General features: G+C 36.7%; 1 protein-coding gene and 1 non-coding gene across 2 annotated transcripts; both read left to right on the top strand.

The window, feature by feature from the left end:
- The first annotated feature begins 2,164 nt into the window (after positions 1-2,164).
- Positions 2,165-2,272, top strand: LOC130984136 (small nucleolar RNA R71). Its single transcript, XR_009088088.1, has one exon. It is a non-coding gene; the product is annotated as a small nucleolar RNA R71 (small nucleolar RNA).
- Positions 2,273-19,408: 17,136 nt separating this feature from the next.
- LOC130981494 (protein FAR1-RELATED SEQUENCE 5-like) lies at positions 19,409-21,268 on the top strand. Its single transcript, XM_057905087.1, has 2 exons — positions 19,409-21,017; positions 21,084-21,268. Exons 1-2 carry the CDS (start codon positions 19,409-19,411, stop codon positions 21,266-21,268), a joined length of 1,794 nt encoding a protein of 597 aa, XP_057761070.1.
- Positions 21,269-23,310: the final 2,042 nt, after the last annotated feature.

Raw genomic sequence — 23,310 nt, forward strand, 5'->3', positions numbered from 1 at the left:
GAGTGATGGTAGGGTCCTGTGGGGTCCACAGATCCTGTAGTGTCAAGGAAAAGTCATCCATGCACCAAATGTTGCTCAAAATCACGTTTTGAGGCATTTCTGGCATTAAACGCCGGGCTGGTGCCCATTCCTGGCGTTTAACGCCAGGTTCTTGCCCTTTACTGGCGTTTAACGCCAGTCTGGTGCCCCTTTCTGGCGTTAAACGCCCAGAATGGTGCCAGACTGGGCGTTAAACGCCCAACAGCTAGCATTACTGGCGTTTGAACGCCAGTTTCTTCTCCTCCAGGGTGTGCTGTTTTTCTTCCTGTTTTTCATTCTGTTTTTGCTTTTTTCATTGTTTTTGTGACTTCTTATGATCATCAACCTACAAAAAAGATAAAATAACAAAAGAAATAATTAATTATAAAACATTGGGTTGCCTCCCAACAAGCGCTTCTTTAATGTCATTAGCTTGACAGAGGACTCTCATGGAGCCTCAGAAATGCTCAGAACCGTGTTGAAACCTCCCAACACCAAACTTAGAGTTTGAATGTGGGGTTTCAACACCAAACTTAGAGTTTGGTTGTAGCCTCCCAACACCAAACTTAGAGTTTGACTGTGGGGGCTCTGTTTGGCTCTGTTTTGAGAGAAGCTCTTCATGCTTCCTCTCCATGATGATAGAGGGATGTCCTTGGGCCTTAAACACCAAGGATTCTCCATTCACTTGAATGATCAACTCTCCTCTATCAACATCAATCACAGCCTTTGCTGTGGCTAGGAAGGGTCTGCCAAGGATGATGGATTCATCCATGCACTTCCCAGTCTCTAGGACTATGAAATCAGTAGGGATGTAATGGTCTTCAATCTTCACCAAAACATTCTCTACAAGTCCATGAGCTTGTTTTCTTGAATTGTCTGCCATCTCTAATGAGATTCTTGCAGCTTGCACCTCAAAGATCCCTAATTTCTCCATTACAGAGAGGGGCATGAGGTTCACACTTGACCCTAAGTCACACAAGGCCTTCTTGAAGGTCATGGTGCCTATGGTACAAGGTATAGAAAACTTCCCAGGATCCTGCCTCTTTTGAGGCAGTTTTTGCTTAGACAAGTCATCCAGTTCTTTGGTGAGCAAGGGAGGTTCATCCTCCCAAGTCTCATTTCCAAATAACTTGTCATTTAGCTTCATGATTGCTCCAAGGTATTTAGCAACTTGCTCTTCAGTAACATACTCATCCTCTTCAGAGGAAGAATACTCATCAGAGCTCATGAATGGCAGAAGTAAGTCCAATGGAATCTCTATGGTCTCATTTTGAGCCTCAGATTCCCATGGTTCCTCATTGGGGAACTCACTGGAGGCCAGTGCACGCCCATTGAGGTCTTCCTCAGTGGCGTTCACTGCCTCTCCTTCCTCTCAGAATTCAGCCATGTTAATGGCTTTGCACTCTCCTTTTGGATTTTCTTCTGTATTACTTGGGAGAGTGCTAGGAGGGAGTTCAGTAACTTTCTTGCTCAGCTGACCCACTTGTCCTTCCAAATTTCTGATGGAGGACCTTGTTTCATTCATGAAACTTTGAGTGGTCTTTATTAGATCAGAGACCATGGTTGCTAAGTCAGAGGTATTCTGCTTAGAACTCTCTGTCTATTGCTGAGAAGATGATGGAAAAGGCTTGCCATTGCTAAACCTGTTTCTTCCACCATTATTGTTATTGAAACCTTGTTGAGGTCTCTCTTGATTCTTCCATGAGAAATTGGGGTGATTTCTCCATGAAGAATTGTAGGTGTTTCTATAGGGTTCTCCTAGGTAATTCACCTCTTCCATTGAAGGGTTCTCAGGATCATAGGCTTCTTCCTCAGATGAAGCATCCTTAGTACTGTTTGGTGCATTTTGCATTCCAGACAGACTTTGAGAAATCAAATTGACTTGTTGAGTCAATATCTTGTTCTGAGCCAATATGGCATTCAGAGTGTCAATCTCAAGAACTCCTTTCTTCTGACTAGTCCCATTGTTCACAGGATTCCTTTCAGAAGTGTACATGAATTGGTTATTTGCAACCATTTCAATCAATTCTTGAGCTTCTGCAGGCGTCTTCTTCAGATGAAGAGATCCTCCAGCAGAGCTATCCAAGGACATCTTGGATAGTTCAGAGAGACCATCATAGAAAATACCTATGATGCTCCATTCAGAAAGCATGTCTGAAGGACATCTTCTGATTAATTGTTTGTATCTTTCCCAAGCTTCATAGAGGGATTCTCCATCCTTCTGTCTGAAGGTTTGGACTTCCACTCTAAGCTTACTCCATCTTTGTGGTGGAAAGAACTTTGCCAAGAAGGCATTGACTAGCTTTTCCCAAGAGTCCAGGCTTTCTTTAGGTTGAGAATCCAACCATATTCTAGCTCTGTCTCTTACAGCAAAAGGGAATAGCATCAGTCTATAGACCTCAGGGTTAACCTCATTAGTCTTGACTGTGTCACAGATTTGCAAGAATTCAGCTAAAAACTGATAAGGATCTTCCATTGGAAGTCCATGGAACTTGCAATTCTGTTGCATTAGAGAAACTAATTGAGGCTTAAGCTCAAAGTTGTTTGCTCCAATGGCAGGGATAGAGATGCTTCTCCCATAGAAATCAGGAGTAGGTGCAGTAAAGTCACCCAGCACCTTCCTTGCATTGTTGGCATTGTTGTTGTTTTCGTTTGCCATGGGTTCTTCTTCCTTGAAGAATTCGGTCAGGTCCTCTAAAGAGAGTTGTGCTTTGGCTTCTCTTAGCTTTCTCTTCAGGGTCCTTTCGGGTTCAGGATCAGCTTCAACAAGAATGCCTTTGTCTCTGCTCCTGCTCATATGAAAGAGAAGAGAAAAAGAAAATGTGGAATCCTCTATGTCACAGTATAGAGATTCCTTGAAATGTCAGAGGAAAAGAGAAATAGAAAGAAGAAGGTGAAGAAGAATTCGAACTTTAATTAGATAAGGTTCGAATTGTGCATTTAGAAGGAGTGGTACTCCATAAATAGAAGGATGTGAGAAGGAGGGAAGTGAATTTTCGAAAATTCAATCAAAAAGATTTTGAAAACATTTTGAAAATTTGATTGATAATTTTCGAAAATTAAAAGTGAAAAAGAAATCAAGTGATTTTTGAAAAAGATTTTGAAATTAGAAGTCAAAAAGGTTTGATTGAAAACTATTTTGAAAAAGATGAGGTTAAAAAGATTTGATTGAAAAGTTATGGTTTTAAAAAGATGTGATTGAGAAGATATGATTTGAAAACAATTTTAAAAGATATGATTTGAAAACAATTTGAAAAGATATGATTTTAAAAATTAATGACTTGCCTAACAAGAAAAGATATGATTCAAACATAAAACCTTCCTCAACAGAAAAGGCAACAAATTTGAGATGTTCAATCAAATCATTAATTGTTAGTAAGTATCTTTGAAAAAGGAAAGAAATTAATTTTGAAAGCATTTGATTGAAAAGATTTGATTTGAAAAAGATTTGATTTTGAAAAACTTGAAAAAAATTGATTTGAAAACAAAATCTTCCCCCTAGCACCATCCTGGCGTTAAACGCCCAGAATGGTATACATTCTGGCGTTTAACGCCCAAAATGCTACCTTTTTGGGCGTTAAACGCCCAACCAGGTGCCCTGGCTGGCGTTTAAACGCCAGTCTGCCTTCTTCACTGGGCATTTTTGAATGCTCAGCTTTTTCTGTATAATTCCTCTGCAGTGTGTTCTGAATCTTCAATCCCTTGTATCATTGACTTGAAAAGACACAAATTAAAAATATTTTTGGATTTTTAATAATTAAAATGCAACAAGAATCAAATAACAATGCATGCAAGACACCAAACTTAGCAGTTTGTATACTACTGACACTATATGAGACACATAAACACTCAAGCCAAAAGAATTCAAAGATCAAAACAAAGAACTATATGCATGAATTCGAAAAATATAACAAAAACATGCATTTGACACCAAACTTAAGATGAGACACTAGACTTAAGCAAGAAACAGCAAATATTTTTGAATTTTATGATTTTTTTTTTAATTTTTTTAATTTTTTTGTGTTTTTCGAAAATTAAGTGGAAAAAGAAGGTATCAAAATTCCTAATGAGAATTCCAGGAATCAGTGCAATGCTAGTCTAAGACTCCGGTCCAGGAATTAGACATGGCTTCTCAGCCAGCCAAGCTTCCAAAGAAAGCTTCGGTCCAAAACACTAGACATGACCAAAGGTCAGCCAAGCCTTAGCAAATCACTGCTCCAAAAGCAAGATTGATACGAAATCAACAAGCTCTTGTGGTGATAAGTTGAAATCTCGGTCCAATCAGATTAGACATGGCTTCTCAGCCAGCCAGATTTCAACAAATCATCATGAAACTCTAGAATTCACCTTCAAGAATTTCGAAAAAAATACCTAATCTAAGCAACAAGATGAACCGTCAGTTGTCCAGCCTGAACAATCCCGGGCAATAACACCAAAAATTTGATGTTGTTGCCGGATCTTGGCACTGATGTTACCAAAGGCTTGCTCAAAACTAGAACAATCCCCGGCAACGGCGCCAAAAACTTGGTGCACGAAATTGTGAACTATACTTTTTCACAACTCTCATAATCCCTGGTAATGGCCCCAAAAACTTGGTGCGCTCAATACCATGGCATTACACAACTTCGCACAACTAACCAGCAAGTGCACTGGGTCGTCCAAGTAATAAACCTTACGTGAGTAAGGGTCGATCCCACGGAGATTGTTAGTATTGAAGCAAGCTATGGTCATCTTGTAAATCTTAGTCAGGCAAACTCAGATATATATGGTGATGAACGAAAATAACATAAAAGATAAAGATAGTGATACTTATGTAATTCATTGGTAGGAACTTCAGATAAGCGCATGAAGATGCCTTCCCTTCCGTCTCTCTGCTTTCCTACTGTCTTCATCCAACCCTTCTTACTCCTTTCCATGGCAAGCTCGTATAGGGTCTCACTGTTGTCAGCAGCTACCTCCCATCCACGCAGTGAAAGCTAATGCACAATACTCTGTCACAGTACGGCCAATCACCGGTTTGGTTCCCTCCCCTACCGGAATAGAATAACTCTTTTGCGTCTGTCACTAACGCCCAGTGGGTTACAGGTTTGAAGCACGTCACAGTCATTCAGTCATTGAATCCTACTCAGAACACCACAGACAAGGTTAGACCTTCCGGATTCTCTTGAATGCTGCCATCAGTTCTTGCCTATACCACGAAGACTCTGATCTCACGGAATGGTTGGCTCGTTTGTCAGGCGAGCACTCGGTTGTCAGGCGATCAACCATGCATCGTGCAATCAGGAATCCAAGAGATATTCACTAAGCCTCAGATGCTTGTAGAACAAGAATGGTTGTCAGTCACCTTATTCATGGGTGAGAATGGTGATGGGTGTCAATCATCACCTTCATCATGTTGAAGAACAAGTGATATCTTGGTAAAAGAACAAGTGGAATTTGAATGAAAGAACAATAGTAATTGCATTAATACTCGAGGTACAGCAGAGCTCCACACCTTAATCTATGGTGTGTAGAAACTCCACCGTTGAAAATACATAAGCATAAGGTCTAGGCATGGCCGAATGGCCAGCCTCCCAATGATCTATGAACTAAAATGTCCAAAGATGATCTAGAGATCTAAAAGTGATCAAAAGATTCCTATACAATAGTAAAAGGTCCTACTTATAAGAAACTAGTAGCCTAGGGTGTACAGAAATGAGTAAATGACATAAAAATCCTCTTCCGGGCCCACTTGGTGTGTGCTTGGGCTGAGCAATGAAGCAATTTCGTGTAGAGACTCTTCTTGGAGTTAAACGCCAGCTTTAGTGCCAGTTTGGGCGTTTAACTCCCATTTGGGTGCCAGTTCCAGCGTTTAACGCTGGGATTTCTTGAGGTGACTTTGAACGCCGGTTTGGGCCATCAAATCTTGGGCAAAGTATGGACTATTATATATTGCTGGAAAGCCCAGGATGTCTACTTTCCAACGCCGTTGAGAGCGCGCCAATTGAGCTTCTGTAGCTCTAGAAAATCCACTTCGAGTGCAGGGAGGTCAGAATCCAACAGCATCTGCAGTCCTTTTGAGTCTCTGGATCAGATTTTTGCTCAGGTCCCTCAATTTCAGCCAGAAAATACCTGAAATCACAGAAAAACACACAAACTCATAGTAAAGTCCAGAAAAGTGAATTTTAACTAAAAACTAATAAAAATATACTAAAAACTAACTATATCATATCAAAAACATACTAAAAACAATGCCAAAAAGTATACAAATTATCCGCTCATCAAGTCTGAACTCCTCTAGCTCATTTAGCTGGAGCAGTCTTTTCTCACCAGCTAACTGTGCATCCATGTTTAGGAATCTGGTTGCCCAGTAGGCTTTATGTTCCAGTTCCACAGGCAAATGACAGGCCTTCCCATACACCAGTTGGTATGGAGAGGTGCCTATAGGAGTCTTGAATGCTGTTCTGTATGCCCACAGAGCATCATCCAAGCTCTTTGCCCAATCCTTTCTTCGGGCCATCACAGTCCGTTCTAGGATTCTTTTTAGCTCTCTGTTAGAGACTTCAGCTTGCCCATTTGTCTGTGGATGATACGGAGTTGCCACTTTATGGCTGATTCCATATCTAACCATAGCAGAGTATAGCTGTTTATTGCAGAAATGAGTGCCCCCATCACTGATTAGCACTCTGGGAACGCCAAATCTGCTGAAAATGTTCTTCTGGAGGAATTTCAGTACGGTCTTAGTATCATTAGTGGGTGTAGCAATTGCTTCTACCCACTTAGATACATAGTCCACTGCCACCAGAATGTAAGTGTTTGAGTATGATGGTGGGAATGGCCCCATGAAGTCAATTCCCCATACATCAAACAGCTCTATCTCTAATATCCCTTGTTGAGGCATGGCATATCCATGAGGCAGGTTACCAGCTCTTTGGCAACTGTCACAGTTACGCACAAACTCTCGGGAATCTTTATAGAGAGTAGGCCAGTAGAAGCCACATTGGAGGACTTTAGTGGCTGTTCGCTCACTTCCAAAATGTCCTCCATACTGTGATCCATGGCAGTGCCATAGGATCCTCTGTGCTTCTTCTCTGGGTACACACCTGCGGATCACTCCGTCAGCACATCTCTTAAAGAGATATGGTTCATCCCAAAGGTAGTACTTGGCATCTGAAATTAATTTCTTTTTCTGCATGTAACTGTACTCTTTGGGTATGAACCTCACAGCTTTATAGTTTGCAATGTCTGCAAACCATGGAGCTTCCTGAATGGCAAATAATTGCTCATCTGGGAAAGTCTCAGAAATCTCAGTAGAAGGGAGGGACGCCCCAACTACTGGCTCTATTCTGGACAGATGATCAGCTACCTGATTCTCTGTCCCCTTTCTGTCTCTTATTTCTATATCAAACTCTTGCAGAAGCAACACCCATCTGATAAGCCTGGGTTTTGAATCCTGCTTTGTGAGTAAGTATTTAAGAGCAGCATGGTCAGTGTACACAATCACTTTGGATCCTACTAGGTAGGATCTAAACTTGTCAATGGCATAAACCACTGCAAGTAATTCTTTTTCTGTGGTTGTGTAATTCTTCTGTGCATCATTTAGAACACGGCTGGCATAATAAATGACATGCAGAAGTTTATTGTGCCTCTGTCCCAACACTGCACCAATGGCATGATCACTGGCATCACACATTAATTCAAATGGTAATGCCCAATCTGGTGCAGAGATAACTGGTGCTGTGACCAGCTTAGCTTTCAGGGTCTCAAATGCCTGCAGACACTCATTATCAAAGATAAATGGAGTGTCAGCAGCTAGCAGATTACTCAGAGGTTTGGCAATTTTCGAAAAATCCTTGATAAACCTTCTGTAAAATCCTGCATGTCCTAGAAAGCTTCTGATTGCCTTAACATTGGCAGGTGGTGGTAATTTTTCAATTACCTCTACCTTTGCCTTATCCACCTCTATTCCCCTGCTTGAAATTTTGTGCCCAAGGACAATTCCTTCAGTCACCATAAAGTGACATTTCTCCCAGTTTAAAACCAGGTTAGTCTCTTGGCATCTTTTCAGGACAAGTGATAGGTGGTTAAGACAGGAGCTAAATGAGTCTCCATATACTGAGAAGTCATCCATGAAGACTTCCAGAAATTTCTCTACCATATCTGAGAAGATAGAGAGCATGCACCTTTGGAAGGTTGCAGGTGCATTGCACAGACCAAAAGGCATTCTCCTATAGGCAAACACGCCTGAAGGGCAGGTGAATGCTGTTTTCTCTTGGTCTTGAGGATCTACTGCAATTTGGTTGTAGCCTGAGTAGCCATCCAAAAAGCAGTAGTAATCATGACCAGCTAGTCTTTCTAGCATTTGGTCTATGAATGGTAAAGGAAAATGATCCTTTCTGGTGGCTGTATTGAGTCTTCTGTAGTCAATACACATGCGCCACCCTGTGACTGTCCTTGTAGGAACCAGTTCATTTTTTTCATTATGAACCACTGTCATGCCTCCCTTTTTGGGAACAACTTGGACAGGACTCACCCAGGGGCTATCAGAAATAGGATAAATAATCCCAGCCTCTAGTAATTTAGTGACCTCTTTCTGCACCACCTCCTTCATGGCAGGATTTAGCCTCCTCTGTGGTTGAACCACTGGTTTGGCATTATCCTCCAACAGGATCTTGTGCATGCATCTAGCTGGGCTAATGCCCTTAAGATCACTTATGGACCACCCAAGAGCTGTCTTGTGTGTCCTTAGCACTTGAATCAGTGCTTCCTCTTCCTGTGAATTTAAAGCAGAGCTTATAATCACTGGAAAAGTGTCACCCTCTCCCAGAAATGCATATTTCAAAGATGATGGTAATGGTTTGAGTTCAGGCTTGGGAGGCTTATCCTCCTCCTGAGGAATTTTCGAAAATTCCTTTGCCTCCTCTAGTTCTTCTTGATCAGGTTGAGCATCCTTGAAGATGTCCTCAAGCTCTGATTCTAGGCTTTCAGCCATATTGATCTCTTCTACCAGAGAATCAATAATGTCAACGTCCATGCAGTCTTCTGGTGTGTCTGGATGCTGCATAGCTTTCACAGCATTCAACTTGAACTCATCCTCATTGACTCTCAGGGTTACTTCCCCTTTATGTACATCAATGAGAGTTCGTCCAGTTGCTAGGAAAGGTCTTCCTAGAATGAGAGTTGCACTTTTGTGCTCCTCCATTTCCAGCACCACAAAGTCAGTTGGAAAGGCAAATGGCCCAACCTTGACAATCATGTCCTCTATTATGCCTGATGGGTGTTTAATGGAACCATCAGCAAGTTGGAGGCATATCCTGGTTGGTTTGACTTCTCCAGTCAACCCAAGCTTTCTGATAGTGGATGCAGGTATTAGATTGATGCTTGCTCCAAGATCACATAGGGCTATCTTGGTGCAGGCGCCTTCTAATGTGCAGGGTATCATAAAGCTTCCAGGATCTTGAAGCTTTTCTGGTAAGCTTTTCAAAATGACTGCACTGCATTCTTCAGTGAGAAACACTTTTTCAGTTTCTCTCCAATTCTTCTTATGGCTTAAGATCTCTTTCATGAACTTAGCATAAGAGGGTATTTGCTCAAGTGCCTCTGCAAACGGAATCTTTATTTCAAGAGTCCTTAGATAGTCTGCAAAGCGGGCAAATTGCTTATCCTGTTCCGCTTTGCGGAGTTTCTGAGGATAAGGCATCTTGGCTTGATATTCTTCAACCTTAGATGCTGCAGGTTTATTCCTTACAGAAATGGTTGAAGAGGCCTTGTTAGGGGGATAATCATCAGAACTCTCAGGTGCCTGATTCTCCTTGGGCGTTTGAACGCCAGGAGTGGATGAAGTTTGGGCGTTAAACGCCAACTTCTCCCCCTTTTCTGGCGTTTGAACGCCAGAACTGGGCAGGGAATGGGCGTTTAACGCCAGCTTTCCTCCCTGTTCTGGCGTTTGAACGCCAGTATTGGGCAAGGAATGGGCGTTTAACGCCAACTTTCCTTCCCTTTTTGGCGTTTGAACGCCAATAATATTCCTCTCTGGGCTCTTACTGTCCTCAGAGGGATTTTGAACAGTGGCTTGGTCATCCTCTGTCAACTGTTCCTTAATTGACTTCTTGCTCTTTTGAGCAGTGGCATTCAATGTTTTCCCACTCCTCAGTTGAACTGCTTGACATTCTTCTGTTATTTGTTTAGATATTTGCTGTTTTGCTTGATTCAACTGCAGTTCTATGCTCTTGTTAGCAACCTTAGTATCATGGAGCATTTCTTTAAATTCTGCTAACTGTTCTGTCATCAGGAGCAGTTGTTGATTAAGCTCATTCATCTGTTCTTGAGGATTAGGGTCAGTGACTAATGCCATGACTTCCTTCTCTGGAACGAACTCATTGCTAGAATATAGGTATTGGTTTCTAGCAACAGTGTCTATAAGCTCTTGAGCTTCTTCAATTGTCTTTCTCATGTGTATAGATCCACCAGCTGAGTGGTCTAAAGACATCTGAGCTTTTTCTGTAAGCCCATAGTAGAAAATGTCTAACTGTACCCACTCTGAAAACATTTCAGAGGGACATTTTCTTAGCATACCTCTATACCTCTCCCAGGCATTATAAAGGGATTCATTATCCTCTTGTTTAAAGCCTTGGATGTCCAGCCTTAGCTGTGTCATCCTTTTTGGAGGGTAAAAATGATTCAGGAATTTGTCTGATAACTGTTTCCATGTCTTTATGCTTGCTGTAGGTTGGTTATTTAACCACCTTTTAGCTTGATCTTTTACAGCAAATGGAAACAGTAATAGTCTGTAGACATCCTGATCTACCTCTTTATCATGTACTGTGTCAGCAATTTGTAAGAACTGTGCCAGAAACTCAGTAGGTTCTTCCTGTGGAAGACCGGAATACTGGCAATTTTGCTGCACTATGATAATGAGTTGAGGATTTAGCTCAAAGCTGCTTGCTTTGATGGGAGGTATACAGATGCTACTCCCATATGCAGCTGTAATGGGGTTAGCATATGACCCCAGAGTCCTTTTGGACTGATTAATTCCACTTAAGTCCATGATGGACAAAAGGGAAATGATAATAATTCCAAAGAGATAAATTTTGTTTGTTTTTATTTTTTATTTTTATTTTTTTTTTGAAATAACCGAAAAAAAAATAAAATTCAATAAAATAAAACAAAAGGAAAATAAAAATAAAATTCGAAAATAAAAATAAAAAAAAAGAAAAATAAAATAAGATCAAAGCAAATTGAGAACTGAATCAATTAGTGAATTAAAAAGATTTTGAAAACAGCAATTAAGAAGATATGATTGAAAAATTTTTATGAAAAAGATTTGATTTTTAAAAAGAGGAAAGAGAAAAACACAAAATGACACCAAACTTAAAATTTTAGAAAATCAAACACTAATCTTTTCGAAAATTTTAAAGGAAAAACACAAAGAGGACACCAAACTTAGAACTTTTGTGAATCAAAAAAAAAAAAAAGGGACTAAGAACAAGAAAAATTCGAAAATCAAAAGAAAAACAACAGCATGCAATTGACACCAAACTTAAAATATGAGACTAGACTCAACTAAAAGACTCTAAACCAACAAAAATAAAACAGTCCTAATCTAAGCAACAAGACAAGCCGTCAGTTGTCCAAACTCGAACAATCCCCGGCAACGGCGCCAAAAACTTGGTGCACGAAATTGCAATAACACTTTTGCAATCCCGCACAACTAACCAGCAAGTGCACTGGGTCGTCCAAGTAATACCTTGCGTGAGCAAGGGTCGATCCCACGGAGATTGTCGGCTTGAATCAAGCTATGGTTATCTTGTAAATCTTAGTCAGGATATCAGAGATTATCAGGATTGATTGTGAAAAGCAAAAGAACATGAAATGGTTACTTGTTTTGCAGTAATGGGGAATAGGTTGAGGTTTGGAGATGCTCCATCTTCTGAATCTCTGCTTTCCTACTGTCTTCTTCATCAAACACGCAAGTCTCCTTCCATGGCAAGCTGTGTGTAGGGTTTCACCGTTGTCAGTGGCTACCTCCCATCCTCTCATTGGAACGATTCCTAATGCCCTGTCACGGCACGGCATTCCATATGTCGGTTCTCAATCAGACCGGAGTAGAATCCAGTGATTCTTTTGGCGTCTGTCACTAACGCCCCGCCTTCAGGAGATTGAAGCACGTCACAGTCATTCAGTCATTGAATCCTACTCAGAATACCACAGACAAGGTTTAGACCTTCCGGATTCTCTTGAATGCCGCCATCAGTCTAGCTTATACCACGAAGATTCCGATAAAAGAATCCAAGAGATAACTACTTAATCTAAGGTAGAACAGAGGTGGTTGTCAGGCACATGTTCATGGTTGAGAATGATGATGATTGTCACTGATCATCACATTCATCCGGATTGAGAACAAGTATTATCTTAGAATGGAAGCAAGCATGATTGAATGAGAAACAGTAGTAATTGCATTAATCCATCAAGACACAGCAGAGCTCCTCACCCCCAACCATGGGGTTTAGAGGCTCATACTGTGGAAAGAAACGTGTACAAAATGTTATGGGGTCATAAGGTGCGGATACAATGTCAAAAGATCCTATAAGTAGTAAACTAGTGTCCTAAGGTTTACAGAATTGAGTAAATGACAGAAAAATCCACTTCCGGGCCCACTTGGTGTGTGCTTGGGCTGAGCAATGAAGGAATTTCGTGTAGAGACCTTTTCTGGAGTTAAACGCCAGCTTTCATGCCAGTTTGGGCGTTTAACTCCAAATTTTATTCCAGTTCCGGCGTTTAACGCTGGAATTTCTGTAGGTGACTTTGAGCGCCGGTTTGGGCCATCAAATCTTGGGCAAAGTATGGACTATTATATATTGCTGGAAAGCCCAGGATGTCTACTTTCCAATGCCGTTGAGAGCGCACCAATTGGGCTTCTGTAGCTCCAAAAAATCCACTTCGAATGCAGGGAGGTCAGAATCCAACAGCATCTGCAGTCCTTTTCAGTCTCTGGATCAGATTTTTGCTCAGGACCCTCAATTTCAGTCAGAAAATACCTGAAATCACAGAAAAATACACAAACTCATAGTAAAGTCCAGAAAAGTGAATTTTAATTAAAAACTAATAAAAATATACTAAAAACTAACTAAATGATACTAAAAACATACTAAAAACAATGCCAAAAAGCATACAAATTATCCGCTCATCACTTCACTTTCTTGGTCTTCGTCTTACCCAAAACGTAGGTTATGTTTTTAGGGTTCTGACAACGACAACTCTACATTTGTGCATAATACGTCATGCATCCATTTTCCAGCATTTCGCCATTTATTTATCCATTTACAAATTAATTAGGGTAAAAACTAAAAACTTAATCTTATAATGTTTTCAACTCTCTACCGGTTCAGTCTGATATTGATGTAATGCATAGTTCCCCCTTACTAATTTGAAGCTTCTAAGATTTTATGTTATAAAGGAGACTTCTTAGTAGCTATGTTTATTCTTAAACACTTACTTCCCCACATAATCAAAAGAGGAATGTTAGGGGACAACAACTTTTGTATTTTGTAACCATTAATTGACCATCAATAATGTTTTTAATGGTGTGAGATTACATCTAATGATAAGAAATCACTCCCTCTTCTTTTGATGGTTAAGTGTTGGTCAAAAAATATAAAAATTGTTGGCTTTTTAAATTTTTCCTAATCAAAATGTTAATTGTTGATCCCAAATTTCTCAAGGAATAACTTTGGCTCTATGTGGTATAGAACAGCACCCGAACCTACCTCTTCCTTTTAGGTGGAATCAGCTAGATAAATTCAATATCATAAATCAAATTGGCATTTAAAAACCATTAATGATAAAATTTTTGAAAATATTTGATAACCAAAGAAAATTAACAAAAAATAACCATAATTTACCTTATTTAACATTCATTAATTATTGTGACAATTAATTAATATAAAACAAGGCAAATTCTGTCTATTTTTTTTCCTAGCATTACCGTAAATCTTTTAGGTTGCTCTGTACATCAATACTCTTAGCTAGTATGTATTATAGAGTAAAGTATTGTTTTTGTCCTCAATGTTTCTTAAAGTTCTTCCTAATGTTTAAAGGTGTGTTTGGCAAACACGTTAGAGAGGATAAAAGTGCATTTAAGTGCTTTGAATGCTGGTCTTTAAACGCGGATTTTGCATGCTAAAAACACGTTCACTCGAAGCAAGAAATTGTAGTTTCTGCGTTTACTTAACATCCTTTACATTTGTTGCTAGTCATAATTGGCTTTAATAATTTTCTCCATAATTTTTTATCATTTTTAATACTTTCTTTTGTATGTTGATTTTTTATTTTTTTATTAAATTTTTTAATATAATTTTCATATAATATGAATTATTAATTTTATTAAAAAGGACAAAGTAAATAAAAAATTGATCATACATAGTAATAAAATCATAAGTAATAAAATTTTATCGTCCAAAATAATACTAAATAAAAGAATACTAAAAGTATTAAAATAATTATAGAATATTTTTTTGTTTGATATTGTAAAATTTATTATTGTAATTTTTGTGTACGGTTTATTATTCTAATTTTTTATAATATGTATTATTGTTTCTATTAAAAATAATAAATTAAATAAAAAATTAATTATAAATAAATAATAAAAATATAACTAATAAAAAGTTAGAACATGAAATAATAATAAAAATAAGATTATTGAGAGTATTGACCAAGAATATTAAAATATGTTATTTTATGTTATTTATAATTTAATAAATAAATATTAATTTTTATTATAAAAACAATACTTAAAAGATGTCAATTTTTATGTTATTTTTAATTTAATAAAAAATATTAATTTTATTATAATAATAAAAATTTATAACATACTAAAATAGAGTACTATAAAAAATATTATATAAAAAATATACTAAAAAAAATATAAAAAAATTAAATATATTTAAAAAATAACATTATAATTTAATATTATATTTTTAAATAATTAATTAATTATTTATCTAAAAGTGATTTTAACTAATATTATCCAAACAATATTCATTTTATCAAAATTAATTTTAATATAAAATTGTCAAACATAAATCATGTAAGGTTGACATAAACTCACTCTTACCAGAATTAATTTTACAAAATCAATTTTATTCAAACTCTAGTTTGACAAACGTTCAGCCCAAATACACACTAAATCGTCCTATTTAAGTCTCAAACATTTTAAAATTGGCTCAATATTATCCTGCATTAGGAATTTGTTAACAAACTTGACGGTGAGACAAAATTGAAAAATTTTAAAACGTTAAGAATTTAAATACGACGAAAATGTTGGAACAAAAACTATATATAGTAATAAATTTTAATTTTATCTTTCAATAATATTAATTTTTTACGATACATAGTTATTCGATTATTTTTTAAAACGTTAGGAATTTAAATAAGACGATTTAAACACAACTTAGTCACTAAAGAACGTCAAAGACAATTTTAAAATCGGTTCCGCTACGTTACCAACAACATATCTGCCAACTTTTGCCAACTCTTATTTATAATTGTGTTTCATGAAAGTGTGTTTGTGGATGTGTCTAATAAAAATATCTTTTTTATAACTGTGTTTAATAGAAGTGTCTTTATAGATATATTTTTTGGATGTGTCTCTTTATATATGTATTTAAAATATATTAGGCTACGTTTGTTTTTAGAGACAGGACAAAACATGACACTGAAACGGAGACAATAGGACGGAGATACTAAAAATTATTTTTTGTGTATTGTGTTTGAATATGATGGACAAGACACTAATGTAATGTCTAGTATTATGCTTGGATACACATGGACAAGAATAAAATATTATATGGTTTTACTAAAATAGCCCTGTGATTCCAAATTTTCTACATCAATACAAATTAATTTAATAAAAAATGAGAGTACGTAAGAGTACAGATGGAACTTGAAAAAAATATTTGAAGAAGCAAAAAATTTTAATAAAAAAATATATTAGTATTTATATTAAAATAAAATTTATAAATATAATTATTTTATTTTAAAATTTATTATTAATATGTAGGAATACATATAGTTAAGATTAACAAAAAAAAATAAATTTGAGTTTGATTAATAAAAAATTTTGTTTAAGTTAATAAGCCAAATTAATTTTAAATAAAAAATTAATTTAAAAAAATCCATGAAAAAATAATTAGTTTTTGCATATAAAAATCTATTTTTATTTAAAAAAAAACTAATTTTTTATCTAAAAACTGATTTTTCTTTAAATTATATAAAATCAATTACAATTTATAAATTATTTTTTAGCATTTTAAAAGATCAATTTTATTTTTGATAATATTTATCTTTCAAAAGTTTCAAGATTAATTATTTTTGTTATTATTTTTATTACAAATCAAATAATATAATATAAGGTTAAAATGGTACTGAAGTAAAACGATAAAAAGAAAAGAATTATGTACCCTCAATAAAAAATTCTACAGAAAAGAGAGAGTACGTGAGAAAGAAAGAGATAGAGAAAGAACAGGAAGAAAATTTTTAAAATTGATACTTTTTTCAGAGAACATAAGAAGGGGTAATAGTGGAAAAAAAGGAAAACAAAATTTTTAAAATTGTCCGTGTCCACTCTTCCAAATTCCGTGTCCATCATTGTCCTTCGTGAAAGAGTGGACACAAAAGTATAAAAAAATGTCTCAGAGACAATATGTCCACTGTCCATGTCTCTGCTTCCAAACACTTTTTAAACAAGTGTTGTCCATGTCTCCGGGCTCAGGATTCGGTGGTCCAGGAACCTTTGGACTACTTAGTGGTCCAAGTAGAAAACATGTTTTTTAAGATTTTTTAACAACTGCTACATAGTTCTTTAACTAATTTTAATTATAAATTGACCCATATATTTTATATAATTATAAAAATAATTTTTTATTTTATAAATAATTAATTTATCATAAATCTATCATGTTCATTAACAATCAAATACAAAAACAATTTTTTGGCCATTACAATCGATTAAAATATTAAATTTGATTCGTGTCGTTCGGGAGGAATCATAAAATTGTGTTTTCTGCGAAAACCAATCGATTGGAATAATGAATCAATCGATTGAATTATATCTCAATCGATTGGATTACAGTTTACCACTAAACAATCGATTGAAAATTGCCAAAAGCATGGTTTTCGCATAACTCAATCGATTGGTCATACGATCTAATCGATTGAACGATGCATAAAAATTGGATTTTTGTAATTCAATCGATTGTTTAGAATTTCCAATCGATTGAATGCTTCAAAACAACCTGAGTCTCACCAAATTCAATCGATTACTTTTGTGACTCAATCGATTGAATTTACCCAAACAATATGAATTTGCCAATTTCAATCGATTGTAGTGTGTGTGAGTTCAAATTCAATCGATTGAAATGATAATTCAATCCATTGGAACATGATGTATTACGTCAGTCTTGTTTTCGTTTTTAAAAATTATCTTCTTATTCATTTATCTCATCTTTAAAATTCTATCTTCCTTTTTTAAGGTTTTATTTTGATTTAGATACTCTAATCTTATCTTTTCCTTAATATTAATATTATAAATTGGTGAATAATCCATCACCAATTATTCAATCCCACCATTAAAATCGTGTATCATTCTCTTTATAAAAAATTTTATTGTTTTTCTTTCGAACATCCATCCATCTACTGAATATCTAATTTTTTTATTTTTTATCCGTCTATGTAATATCCATTTTTTGTTCATCGTTAATTGACAATCACCGTTGCAGCAATCAGTAAAGGTCCAATCAATTTTTTTCATTGTTCAGAAAATAATCCATCGTTTTGATTACAAAATCAAGGTAAGTGGATAGAATCTCTAATTTTCCAATTATTCGTTTCGATATTTTATTCGTAAAATTGATTGTGTAATGAAAAAATGTTTTTTTTATCTTTTATTAACTGACAAGACATTGAGAATTACTAAAAAGAAAATAGATGTTATTATTTTTTATTACTAATTAGCTAGCAATCAGGGACGGACCTAGAGGGGGCGAGTAGTGGCCTGGACCCCCCAAAATTTTAAGAAATTATACTTATATATACGATTTGTGTTTAAAAAATAAAAACAAATATTAGGTAATTTAATAGTTTTATATGTATTATTTTTCACTATGTAATAGATTTATGTCTTAATTGTTAATTCATTAATATTTTTACCTAACTAATTTAATATCATACCATCAAGTCTTTGTACCTTTCAAATTAGTTTTTATATAATAATTTTTATATTTATTTTTTTAAAAATCATTTGTTTTTTTATATTAATATATTTAACATTCATATTTTTATATTAATAATAACTTAAGTAGTTATGCTTTGGTAATCACATTATATACTGTAGATATTATTTTCTTGTAAAAAATATTAATTCTTCTTCTAAATTCACATTGGTAAAAGAAAAATTTTATAAAGATATCGTATATCTTGTATTCTACAATGGTACCGTGTCTTTCAATTAATTAATAATTTATAATTTATTTTCAAATTTTTTTAAAACTTTTGAAAGAATGAATTTTAATTAATAAGATATGGGATCATTTTTAGCAAATCCCGTTATAAATTATATGGTATTTTATAAATTTGTAATGTACAATTGTTAAAGTTATATTTTATTTATGTAATTATCATATTAAAAATAAAATTATTGGAAAAAATTATAATTATATGTATCTTAATAAATCTATTAAAAAACTAACTCCAATAACTATATGTTAATTATTTTATAGATTAAAAAAAATTATATAAAAATTGGCACCTCAACATTAAAATCTCTGGATCCGTCCCTGCTAGCAATATACGAATCTATCTATTTTATGTAATGTTATAAGATGGAGTGTACTGATTTTTTTTTTCATTGGACATTTTAAGATGTCAGGTATATTTACGGACACTGAGATGAATGAGCAATACCAGGAGGACAATGACTTTAACCAACAAGAAGAGCTAGTAAGTGACCAATATATGATGGATGAACAGAATGAATTCGAACAAGATTTCAGAGATGAATTTATTGAGGGAGCGTTTTTTTCTGAATCTGATATGTCAGAAGATATCCTTGAAGCCGCTTATGCGGTTGACTCCGTGCAAGACATTACAACTTTGAAATTTAGTGAGAATTTTGCGGAGAAAATTGGCAAATACCACTTTTCTACTTTGCAGCTTGCATTTGATTTTTATATGAAGTACTCAAAGTCGAAGAGCTTTAGTGCAAGGAAGAGCAAGACCTTCAAGAATAGTACTGGCGAGGTATACAAACAAAAGTTTGTATGTCATAGGCAAGGATTCAGGATGGAGAAATATTACACGATGGAAAAAAAGGAAGAAGGAGCCTAGATTGGAAACAAGAACTGGATGTGAAGCCCGAATGGATGTTAAATTTGTACCAGAAACTGGAAGGTGGCATATCTTTTATTTCTCTGACAAACACAACAATGATCTATTGGATACACAATTCAGTGCTATGTTGCCTGCCCATAGAAAAATGTCAGAGGCAGATATTATGCAAATGATGAACATGCTAAAGTCAGGGATTAGCACTTCACAGATATTTGGTCTTCTAGCTAGTCAAGCAGGCGGGTATGAATTTGTTGGCTATGGTCCCAGAGATATGTACAATGAGATTGCTCGGCAAAGGCGTCAAATTCCTGGTGATGCAGCACGAGTGTTGAAGAAGTTGGAGGCTATGCGGTTGAAGGATCCACAATTATATTTCAAGGCATGTCATGATTCAAGAGGTTTGTTACGTAACTTGTTCTGGTCTGATGGGATTAGCCAACTAGACTACCGACTCTTCGGGGATGTTATTGCTTTTGATGCTACGTACGAGAAGAACAAGTATAGTTGTCCATTAGTCATATTCAGCGGGGTTAACCACCACAACCAAATAATTATTTTTGCTGCTGCGTTAGTTGTGGACGAAACTACTGATACATATATTTGGCTCCTGCGTCAGCTCATGTTTGCAATGAAGGATAAGACCCCGACCTCAATAATAACTGATAGGGCCATGGCGATTAGGAATGCAGTCAGAGTTGTATTTTCCGAAGTCAGACATAGATTATGCGCTTGGCACCTTATTCGAAATGCAACTAGCAATGTTGGAAGTCCATCGTTTACATCTAAATTCCAAAAAATTATGTTGGGAGACTACGAGATTTCCGTGTTTAAGCGTAAGTGGGTTCAGCTTATTGAAGAATTTGGCCTTGAGGATAAGCCGTGGGTGATCAACATGTACGAAGAGAAGCATATGTGGGCTACTGCATATATAAGAGGAAAATTCTTTGCTGGCTTTAGAACTACCTCAAGATGTGAAGGTTTACACTCAGTTGTTGCAAGGTATGTGGGGTCGCGGCATGATTTGACAAGTTTCGTAGAGCATTTTCAAAGGTGTGTTGCACACTTGCGCTTTAAAGAATTTAATGCTGATTATGAATCTACACGTGGGGTGCCCGTTATGCAGACTTGTATAGAGCTGCTAGAGAGATATGCTGCTGAGTTATACACTCATGAGATATTTCGTTTCTTTCGGCCATTTTTTTCTAGAGCTGGATCAATGCGGGTGCTAAACATAGAGAATAACGATGATTGCATAAAGTACATTATGTGTAAGCATGGGAGGCCCGATTTTATGTGGACTGTTGATTTTTGTCAAGAAGAAATGATCTTCATGTGTACCTGTTTAAGAATGGAGTCATTTGGAATTCCCTACGAACATATTGTGAAAGTTATGGTTGACAAAGACATTTGTGAGATTCCCCGGTCATTGGTATTGGATAGATGGACAAAAAAGGTTAAGTCAGCACTCATTGATCCAAGTGGGTTCACGAGGGATGCTGTTATTATTAGTCGCCAAAGTGCCTTGATAGAATTTTCTAAAAAATTGGCTGCTGTTGCTGCTAAAGTACCAGGGAGATATGAAGAGACACGTGACCTAATTATGGGATTGTACTCATCTTACAAGGCTGCAAACGAAGGCACTAATTAACCTCATTCAGGTGTAGCTAAAAGTAGCAATCCGTATGCTCATCAAATTGGTGTAGGCTCAGGACAACCATCTAGGAAGAAGCGGCAACGTTGTAGTGTTTGTCAAATGGAAGGACATAAGAAGACAACATGTCCTTGGCAAAAGGACATTGACAACAATGTTATTGAAGATGAAGCTAATGGTTCAGATGATAGCGACGTATATTCAGTACCGACGGCTGAGTTAGATAGTGATAATTAGCCACCTCCATATACTTAATATTTTTGCGGAATGAATCAGTTCCATAGTTGTGTTTATTTATTTTATTGCACTATATTAATGAAATTATATATAATTCTTACAATAGTCGTGCGTATGCTCTTTAGATGAAATAATTGCCAACTGAATATCGGTTTGCGAAAAAGGGTAAAAAAATCGCTCAAACCGGCAATGTAAACGGTCTGGTTCAGTATTTAAAATCGTCAGATTGAAAACCATTGAAAATTGTTGAACCGGCCGGTTTGATCGGATTGTGCTCTCTGACCGGTTCAACAATAGGACGCCGGTCTGATTAAAAACAACACCAAACGCGTAACGCGTCAACCCCCCTTCCCCTAAAACCTTCCCCCTTTCGTTCCTCATTCAGAATCAGAATCAGAAAAACTAGGGGTGTTCAAAACCGATCCGGACCGAACTAAACCGACCAACCAATATGAAAAAATCGAAAACCGAAAACAAAAAAACCAAAAAAATGTGTTTTGCATTTTTTTGCGGTTCGGTTCGATTTTCGGTTCTGAACAGGAAAATCTTAACCGAACCAAACCGAACCGGTTTAGTAAAAAAACCCTTAAAAACCAACCCACTCCCCCCACCCCCACCCCCACCCCACCCCACCCCCAAACGGCCAAACCCAATTCCCTTGAGCGCGATTACTGAGCAGAAGTGAGCCCTAACCCCACGCCTCCCACCCCCAATCCAAAGCTCTCAGTCTCAGCCTCTCACCGTCGCACTCTCCTCTCACCGTCGCGCTCTCCTCTCTGCAGTGGCGCACGACACTCGCACCACAGCCTGAACGACGCTCGCACACAGCGCACGACCCTCGTCCCTCGCAGGCTCGCACCCAGCGCCAGCAATAGCAGAGCACGAGCCTCCTTCCTCGCACCCAGCAGTAGCAGAGCCCGAACCTCGCAACCTCGCACCCAGCAGTAACAGAGCCACAACCCTCGCCAGTCGCCACCCACAACACAGCACCCACCAGTCACCGATTCAAGTCAGATATGGAGCCCGAGCCACCGAGTCAGGTATGTGATTTGGCTAAATCGTTGATTCATTGATATTGTTTACTTTATTGCTGACTTGCTGACTTGTTAATTCATTGTTAATTTGATTCATTGTTGCTGGTTATTGATTTATTTTGTTAGGTATTGTTGCTGGTTAGGATTCGGATTAGGATAATTTTGATTTCCCATTGTCTCTTTCAGGTTAGACTAGGCACTGCAAGAGGCGCAGAGGTAGTGAAAGTGGCAGTCATGGCACTCTATGCTCTTTTGATTGCTTTCGGTCTGTGCAAGGCGCTTCCCCTAGCCAGTATTGTATGCAACTCTAAACACTTAATTTCTGATATCTTCTCATCTCATTATGAGCTTATGATTTGTTTGTCTTCTCTCTTGCTATGACTATGGTGGTTCTAGTTCCTTTGTGCCTTGACCTTACCAATTGGAAACTTGGTAGTGAGATTTGTGCAAGAAAATCATAAGGCACGTCCAAGACTTTGTGTTACCCTTTTATGATTCCTGGAGTTTGGTATTAAGCCTTGGTTATGTTATTTACTTACAGGACAAAAGCAATGTCTTCATGGCAAAGTACTTCTATGTGAGGTTACATGCTTTGTTTGGAGCAGCTCTGGCTTGTGGGCTGGTAGCGGCTAGAGTGGTTTAACAACAGTTCTATGCATGCAAGAGACCATATCTCTGAAGATGGAAGCTGTCTCAGAATTTTATACTGATTCTTTGCATTCTTCATTTCAAGTGTTTTTCATTTGCCTCCACTTCTTATGGCCAACTAAATAGTGGAGAAAATTTATATCTTATATGTTGAGATACCAATCTAGTTAGGAGTCTCACTTAGGCTTTTTTGATAGTTTAACATTTTTTGGTGTTACATACAAGGACACATACCTTTGTTTGTTTTCAAATCTGATTGCTCCTTGTCCAGTTGTCCCTAATGATGTAATTGCATAGTTTGTAGTCCAAGTGAATATATGCACGGTTGATTTTTCTATGTTACCTAAGAAACTCTAGAAT

The sequence above is a fragment of the Arachis stenosperma genome, chromosome 5 (genome assembly GCF_014773155.1).
Source record: "Arachis stenosperma cultivar V10309 chromosome 5, arast.V10309.gnm1.PFL2, whole genome shotgun sequence".
NCBI classification, from domain to species: Eukaryota; Viridiplantae; Streptophyta; class Magnoliopsida; order Fabales; family Fabaceae; genus Arachis; species Arachis stenosperma.